Source organism: Plectropomus leopardus, chromosome 8 (assembly GCF_008729295.1).
Source record: "Plectropomus leopardus isolate mb chromosome 8, YSFRI_Pleo_2.0, whole genome shotgun sequence".
Lineage (NCBI taxonomy): Eukaryota > Metazoa > Chordata > Actinopteri > Perciformes > Serranidae > Plectropomus > Plectropomus leopardus.
The window spans coordinates 10,704,370-10,713,294 of record NC_056470.1 but is presented as its reverse complement, the minus strand read 5'-3'; the positions used below and the strand labels follow the sequence as shown (position 1 = coordinate 10,713,294).

General features: G+C 42.3%; 1 protein-coding gene across 3 annotated transcripts in view; it reads right to left on the bottom strand.

Moving 5' to 3' along the window:
- Positions 1–400: 400 nt before the first annotated feature.
- Positions 401–8,925, bottom strand: part of LOC121946567 (helicase ARIP4-like) — a 78,203-nt gene continuing 69,678 nt past the window's right edge. For all 3 annotated transcript variants that reach the window (XM_042491188.1, XM_042491190.1, XM_042491189.1), the window contains 7 exons: positions 8,317–8,522; positions 7,407–7,582; positions 6,160–6,356; positions 5,837–6,036; positions 5,535–5,624; positions 4,814–4,909; positions 401–4,614 (listed from right to left, as the gene is read on the bottom strand). In XM_042491188.1, coding sequence (XP_042347122.1) covers positions 3,524–4,614; positions 4,814–4,909; positions 5,535–5,624; positions 5,837–6,036; positions 6,160–6,356; positions 7,407–7,582; positions 8,317–8,522 — 2,056 coding nt within the window. In that variant the 3' untranslated portion in view covers positions 401–3,523. The remainder of the gene's footprint in view (positions 4,615–4,813; positions 4,910–5,534; positions 5,625–5,836; positions 6,037–6,159; positions 6,357–7,406; positions 7,583–8,316; positions 8,523–8,925) is intronic.

The window sequence follows — 8,925 nt, the reverse complement described above, 5'->3', positions numbered from 1 at the left end:
AAAGTTCAAAAATCGTGTTTAAGCGGACGTATTTTATGTTCCAGAACAAAACGTCGAAATATCTTTATTCAGGTGTTAACCAAAGACCTTATTTAAGACATTTTACCGAAAACCCTTTCAAAAAACCCATAGACTTTAAAAATTGAGGTCCCAAAAAAGACAAGAAAGGGAATGAAAGCAAACTTTGTAAACATTTTTTAACAACCTGAGTGAGTGAGACACAGATCAAGAGAGGAAGGGTGGGGAACCCACAGAGACTGCTTACACATATGGGTCCGATTTTGATGCTATGCCCCTGTGTGTGTGTGTGTGTGTGTGTGTGTGTGTGTGTGTGTGTGAGGAGGATATACACTACATCTGCTGCTACTACTGATGAAAAAAATTAGGAAAAGTATTATTTAGAACATGTTTCTTTTTATTTACAAACTTCCAAAAGCAAAAAAACAAAAAAAACCAAAAAGGATCTAAAAGTAATCCAAGGTCATACACATTATTCATCGATAAACTACACAACAGGCTTTGACTCGAGCCAATCCTCAAAGACAGCAGCTTTAATCTTCTCCTCGGCTAAAATGGAAATGAGAAAGTCGGCTCGGCTCGTCCGACCGAATCGATTTGTATAAATAAATATGTAAATTCAAGTAGAAAGCTGCGAAATAAAAGAGCAGTCAGTCAGTGCGGCGAGCGTACAGCTGACAACCAAACAGTTCAACACAGAGGAAACTCGCTTGTTTTGCCATCGTGGGGATGACACAGATGGACACTTCTGATGATATGGTAATCAACCACAGAAACAGAAAAGGAAAGAAAAGCACTTGATATTATTATATTTTCTTTCTGTTCAGAGGATGAGTGGCTGGACTGCTTCACTTTCTGACCCATGAACTCGTGAATGAGCTTACATGCACACAAATGGCTCATATTATTAAATACTTAAGATTTGTTTCCCAATTGTGAAGAAACGTGTGAACAGGCAGGATATCATATGGCTGATAAAGAAGTTTTAGCACAGCTCAGTATCATGATAAACATCAGTGTATCCCTGATGCCCCTTTTTTTGGGATTTCTCATAATCAAGAGCTGAACAGAGTTATCGCAAATGGGATATGATAATTTGTCGCTCTTAAAAATGCTACCCTTAATGTGCACAGTAACGCACTAATCGGTTGGTCCACATGCAAGTTCTGCACAAGTTCACATGAGCTGGGTCAGACTCGCAGATCATCATTAAAAAAAAAAAAAATCACCAAACACAAGAAAACAAAGCGTCTTTTTCCATCTGTAGTAACAACAGTATGACCATATACATTTTACAAACAAAACAAAAAAAAGCAACATAAGGAAACCCAGAAAAAAATTGTACAAAAATAAAAATGAATAAATATGCACCGTCATAAATAAATTAAATTTGGTAATTTCAAACATTGTATAAAGAGGAGAACAAAAATGAAACATAAGTAAACTAACAATTTCAGTATGAAGAAAAAATACATGGAACAAAAAGGAACAGGAAATGCTCAGTCTTAACTTGACGATGTTTCGGTTTTTTGACAAAAGAGCTGGTGGGTTTTAAAGCTCTCGCTGCAGTCATTTTTGGAGGAGAAGATCTTCCACACATGGACAGTGCAGGCCAAAGTAGATCAGTTTGTGTGATCAGAGGGGATTGATTGGAACAGCAGAACTGATGGGTGATCTAAAGGGAACTTGGTCACATGATGAAGCTTTCTCAGCTTTCAACCGGTCTATACAGATTTGTGTCTCTTTTACAGTGCAGTACAGTGTACAGTGTTACCTGCAAGGTCATACGGAGAGATGGATATGTACTTCTCGACTGTGGCTGTGTGGATGCTATAGAGAGAGCGTGCCGCCGTGGTGGACTTTTGAATTCTGCTCTACATTGGTGACAACATTATTTGGTCTCTTAAGACACAATTCTCTTCGATGGAGGTCTCTGATGTGCTTGTGCAGTTTTTGTTTTTTGGCAAAGCTACACCATCTCTTAAAAAAAAAAGTTTGGTTTCACAATATTCTCTCTTCACAGGGTGAGATGAGACAGAGAGGGGAATAACAAAAAAAAACAGCAGAGAAGAGGTGGAATCCGTGCCGTCGTCAGAAAACCGAGTAATGCGAGTTTCTATTTTTCCTTTTTTTTCTTTTTTTTTTCTTTTAAACGATTCCTTTTTTAAACCTTAAAAACACGACACACAGATACGAACACAGTAACCGACACAAGCGTAACCAAAACTCTGGGGTTTGCGAGATTAATTCCTCCGGGGTCGTACGAATACATATATAGGCTTGAGTGAGTGCTTTGCATCGCTTTTCTCTAGGCTACAGTAAGACTGTGGGTGAGATTCAGAGAGCCGCAGTGACCTCCCGTCTCTCGTTGTTTCTCCTCTCTCACAGTTAACATTCAGAAAGATGGAGGCAAAAAGGCATTTTCTGTTGGTTGTTTCTCCGCTACGAGGAGGACACCTCACAAGAACACAGTTTTTTCTTCTCATTTTCACCTGGCTGTTTTTAGGCAATGATTTTTCTTTTTAAAAAATAAAAGAGAGTACATAAATATAAAATGCACAAAAAAAGAAAAATCAGATATTCCCACGTCTGATGCCTAAACAGAAGGACTCCATTAAAAAAGGCCTGGTTTAAAGGCATTTGATTAAGCATACATTCTTTCATTAGTTTTAAGGTTTCAGTAATTGTCTTTAAACCTCATCTTTGCCAAGCCTCAACCGCCTCTTTGATACTTCAAGATGATCCCGCTTCTTTATTTTTTTCTTCGAGAGCAAAAACATACAATACCCCTGTCCTGGCAGTGAATTATTAAGTTCAATCAAAATGCTTTTTTAAAAGTTCTGATGATCTTTTTTACCATTTGAAGAAATATTCAGTAGCAATATTCGACAACTGACAAACAATACCATTTCAGTTACTGATATTTAACAAGCTACCAGGTAACTTAATAATCAAACCTTTTTTTTCATAAGCAACTCCACCCTACTGTCATCTTTTTATTTAGCTGAAAAAAGCAAAAGAGTCTTGACATTTAGCAAAGCTGCAGAACTAGAATCTCTAAAGTCAACACTACAACTAGTGGCCGTTTGTGGTCACCGCAGGCCCACGCGCAGCAGTTCTACGTCCAGTGATTAGTGTTTCAATGCCAGTATTGGACAAAAACTTGGAAGCCCAAAGTCCTCTGATTTTCATTCTCTTCTTTGCTTTGGAGCTTTTTTTTCTTCCTCTGGTTTCATCTTCTGATACTCAGCATTGAGATTTGTCACTCTGTGTTCAGTCTGCGGTTAATCCCCGTTCAGACTGTTTCTCCAAGGCAGAGACGAACAGAGGAAACACTTTAGCAGGGGCTCAGTTGTCAAAACATCATTTGTCTTTCATTTTTTTGTCCATTTCCCTCACGGCCTCGGGCACGGGCCCTTTGCAGCCTGCCTCCAGGCGAACAGGATGTCATCCTATTTTGATGATTTTTAAATTGAATCAAGCTTGCTCAAACATCATTCGTCTGTCACTGTCCCCTCACCTCAATTACATCATCGTCATCATCCGAGCTGCTGGCGCTGCTGACATTCCCGCCGTTCATCAGCACCGGGCCCCGGTGGCCTTCAGATCGCGCTGAGGGGGAAAAAGAGGAGGGAGAGGATGAGGAAGAACTGGAGGCAGCAGTGGGAGGGTACTGGGAGAGAAAGCTGGCTCCAGCTGGTCCAGGAGTGGCGGCTGGCCCTGGCAGTCCGCCCGGGAGCATCGACCCTGTGTAGAGGCTTGCCAGAGACTGACTGTAAGAGAGAGGGAAGCCAGGTGGGAGCATCCCGGCCATGCCCACCATGCTGGGGCTCAGCATGAATGGCGGCAGGGCCCCTGGAACTGAACTGGCAGCTTTGACTGATGCAGAAGATGATGAAGATGATGACGACGATGAGACGGCAGTCGCGGTGGTTGTCGTCGAGCAGGAGGAGGAGGAAGAGGTGGGGACTGCGCTGGATCCACTTAAGCCGAACAGATCTGGGTACATGTAACTGGGGTCCCCCAGTTGAGTGTGTGGGGGCTGGAAGTAAGGCAAGCCTGCGCCCATGAAGAGCGGGTGCCCCAGTGACCCACCCAACATGGCGGGGTTGAGGCCCAGTGGGGGGAGGCCGTAGCCCCCGGAGAATGGGAAGCCTTTTGTAGCCAGAGGGGCTGAGGAGTGTTTGTCTGCAGACGGCTGCTTACTGGGTCGCTCGTCCATGGACGGGGTGGAGGCTTTGCGCTTGGAGCCTGTTCTCAGGTCTTGGGCTGCAGTGGCGTCCATGTTGGGCTGGATTACGTTAGTCACGGAGGCATCATGGTGGCTCAGATTTCCACCAGTAAAACTGCTCCCATTGGTCTGAGCCGGTTTGGTGTTCGGCAGCTTGTTCATGTTGCTCTCTGGCTGAGCTCCGGCACCTGCGGTGGTGCCAGCTCCTGAGCCACTCGTGTAGCGCTGCAACTCGCTGATGATCTCCGGACTGTCGGGTGAAAGGGGGCGGGGCACAGGCTTGGAGGGTACCTGTTGCTTCCTGTCAGGTGACAGGCAGCCGTTGCTGCCATTGGTTGACACTTCGTCCGATAGGGCCTGGGAGTCTGAGAAGAAGAAACAAAGGATTACATATAAGCTTTTGACAGAGGTTGAAACCCTGGGCTAACATGGGCTGGGTTTGCTTAAATATAATAATGTCTGTCATATTTTGTACATAGTCTTTTTTGTTTTAACCTTTGCTTGTCTAACCAAAGTTCCTGTATGCTTAAACTCGAGGTCAGTTCTTCTAATAGATAATCTTACCTTTGGGTGGCGCTGTAGTGCTCTCCTCTGCAGTCTTGGCCCTATTAGCTGCTCTGATGGCAAAGATTCGACCATCAGACGACCTGATGTAAGTCCCTAAAACAGACAGTGTGAAGGTGAAGGGAAATGATCAGTACACACAAACTTTACTCTGACCTGCATGTAAGATTGTCCAAAAAAAAAAAAAAAAAAAACAATGTATAGACTCGTGCAGAAGTAAGCCCTCTCAGTTAATCACTCAGAGCCACTGGAAGTGTGTGTGTCGGGGTATTTTTCGACAGAGCCCTGTGCCTGTATTTTTTTAAATTTTCTGTGTTTGTGACATTTATGGGTGTGTATCCCACAGAGCTCAGGTGAGGTCGGCTCTCAACTAAACAGAAGCAACTAGGGAATCAGATCATAAGACATCCAAGAGACACAATGCAGAAAAAAACGCAAATATAGCGAGGCAAAAAGCTAAACAAGAGTAAATCTAGGTTTGGCTTCTACTCTCACTTTTGCTGATCAGTGTTTCTATAAATAGTCACAGACGATCCTGCAAACTATTCATTGTTTTGTCTGAACAACAGTCCAAAAGGCAAAGTGTGTCATGTAAGATGAAAAACAACAAATTCTCACATCTTAGAAGCCAGGACGAGCACATATTTTTTTTTTTACATTTAATTGATTACTGTGGGCAACACACAAACTTTTTCAAAAGTACAGTAAAGAGTTAATGTACCTTTGGTGCCTCTGATGATGTGGATGCTCTCTCCCGCAGTGATCCTGGCCTGGACATCTATCGAGCTGTTGGTGCCTGGAATCACTATGTCTGAAAGAAACCACGAAAGACCAAATTTACTAAGATTAGATAGAAACATCAATTATTATTCAGAAAAGATCATGAAAAGTGGATGATTCTTGGGACAAAAAGGGATGATAGAATGAAGATGAAATACGAATTGTGCAGAAATGGAGAATTAAATAAAAATAAAAATAAATAAACAGACAAAATAAGATCAACCACATGTATAGTTTACGTACCAGTAGTGGTGACGATCCTCTGTACAAACACACCAGCTTTTTGCAGGCAGTTGACAGGAAAACCTCCGAGGCTGGAACCTGATGAGTCGTTGCCTGGAGCCGAGCCTGCAGACGCCTGTCGGGGCATCATGGGAACTGGAGTTGACTGGACTGGCCGGATACTGGCCACTGGCTTCTCTTCAGTGCGAGGAGGAGGGCGCCTGAGCAGAGTTTATTTTATTATTAATTCATGTGTTCATTTGTAAAACGAGGTTAAGATATTGCTAATCAGTTCCTTATGAAATGAAAAAGTATCTTTTTTGTTGCTGCTGTGAGTCACTGACCAGTTTCTCTGACTGAAGGCAGGGATGTTAGTGAGGCTCTGGTCACTGGCAGGGTAGTAGTGCGCGTAGGAAGGGCGGGTGTATGGCACAGATGCCCTCTTCTCTTCCTCGTAACCTTTCTTTGCTGCTTTCTTCTCAGCCTTGCTCAGCTTCAGCTCCCTGCGATCCATCAGCAGGGACTCGTGGGGGAATGGTTGCTGGAAGGCAGAAAGAAAAAAAAAGTGAGATAGGCATCATTCTTGGAGCACTGTGTCATCTTAAAGCTTCAATGTGGTGGAAGGCGTCACATGTTAAATTCATTCAGAAGAAGTGAATTCAGGTGAGAATTTGAATTCTTACAGGCTTCTAACGGTGAATACGCTGGAAGAGAACACATTAATGTGCCAAATGAAAGACTCAAAATGCAAGCTTAAAATCCTGTGAGATCCATTTTTGCGATTACATTTTAGTCCAGTGAACATCCACTGAGAATCCATCAGGTTTAACTATGATGCAACTCAGCGCCTCTCAAACTCCTCATGAGCTACTTAAAACAGTGTTATAAATGTAACGCAAAGCAAGACTGCATCCGCTTGATGTAGTTCTCACCTCAGATTTATTCAACACAAAGATCTGGAAGTTAAATTTATGAGGAGTTTGACAATCCTTGAAGCTTTATTTAGTCACCATAACAGCCAGTGACTTATTGAATTAATAGAGGGCTTTCAGTTATCTTATGTAAAGCCTACTTAAAATGAAAACTGACTTCAGAACATTTTAAGCCTAAGAGGACCACAATGGATCTTGAAAAAATGTAGGCAGTGCAAAACACATGCAACCTATGGCAGTGGTTCCCTACATTTTCTTTAGGACATACCACTGCACCATTTCTACTGTTTGCAGCAGAAGCTGGACATTTAGCTATTCCAGCCATTTAGCCATTACTTTTATCTAACTACTTTAACTGCATATTAATTCCTTTTAGTTTTAGTATTTACACTTTATTTTTAGCTCAGAGTTTGGACTTCTCTGTGTGCTTGCTTAATACTTTTAATACACTTAATTGTGACACATTATGTTAAAATTACAGATAACTCATATATATATATATTGTATTTTCTAATCAAACTGTTGTTAAATTATTTCAAATCAGTTGAGCTACAGTGCAATAATTTCCTGTACTCCCTGTTAACTGCGGAAGTACAGCTGGTTAGGAATCACTGGCATACAGGGACAGTGTTTTTTTGCAGTCACCTCTGCTCATCTACCTTAGTAATCTGGAGAGGATAGAGGTGAAGAGCCTTTCGAAGGACGCTCTCCATGCTGTCCTGGGGCTGCAGATGGACCTGAGAGGGGTCCGGTTCCTCCTCCACAAAGTGAAGAAGAGACTCCACTTCCCTCTTGGTGAAGGTCAGCACAGGGTTCAGGTCATCCACCACCCGGTCTAATGGAGGGAAGGAGAGAGAAAGCCAGAAGAGAGAGACAGAGGAAGGGTTCAGAGGAGCGGGATGATTGGAAAGGGAGGAGGGAAGGAAATGATGGAGGCAAAAAGAGAGAAAACTTAAAAGAAACGAAAATCTTCAGCTCTCCAAAGCGTAAGCGGCCTCAATGTGTCTGTCTCGCCAGTCAAAGCTCACAGCTAACACTTGAGACCGTTTACTCTGTCAGACAAGAGCCGCTTGGCAGAAGAACTCTGGTTTCAACACAAAGCTGATTATTTAGTTTCGGGAGGGGGGTGTCTGTCTGCTGGGTGCTCACACTGGTTAGCCCAGACTGGGACTTTCAGTGAGTCTGATTACTGACAGATGTTTGACAGAGTAGTCAGCTGAGGGCACAGATATTCACTATGTGGTATATTTATGAGAGAAAAGAGAAGAATGCACTAAATTTGTATATTCAAGAAGAAAAATGCATGGATTGAGGTTTTAATATGCTTCATATTTTCCAATATGATCTGTTTTATAGGTGGTTCAGTTTTTTTTCAATCTCTACTTTTTCTTCTTCAACCCTTCCTTTAATTCTGTGTTGGTCCGAATAATGTGATTGTGCTGCCATTTTGTCCAATAAGAACATCAAATGAAAAACTAACAAATATTGAAAAAACATCCCCAAACTCTACAAAGCTATTTTTTACAAATTACACCTGCAAATTAATCTCACCAGTGCCTTTCCACTCACCTGACATGCCCTGTTTGGAGATCTGTCGGTCATAGATCTTCTTCTCCAACGTAAAGTCGCACACCAGCCGGTAGATATGACACGGCTTCCTTTGACCGTAGCGGTAGACGCGGCACACAGCCTGGGCGTCATGACAAGGGTTCCAGGAGGCGTCAAACACGACCACACGGTTTGCCCCAATCAAGTTTACGCCCAGACAACCAGCCCTGAGGCCCAGAGAGGTCAGAAATTCGGGTTATATTTGTTATTGTTGCACATCATCCATTTTCTTCCATGAAAGGAAAACTTCACCCACAAAATGATAATGTTTCTATCAATTATTCACTTCGTGTTATGTTGCATTCCTGAAGACAGCTTTGTTTCTTTTTTGCGTGCCTCCATGCTTAACCACAAATCCAGAAAAAGAGAAAATTCTTGATCAACTGGAGTGAAGGGGGCTGTGTTTAAAACCAGCAAAACTATATAAAAAAATAGGTTTACAGTCTCTCACATAACTCAAACAGAGTGGTATAGTTTTGCTGTTGTTAAATGTGGCCTATATATACTCTAATTCATTAATTGTTATCTACATTTTTGGATTATTCATTCAGTGTGGAGGCATGTGTAAAA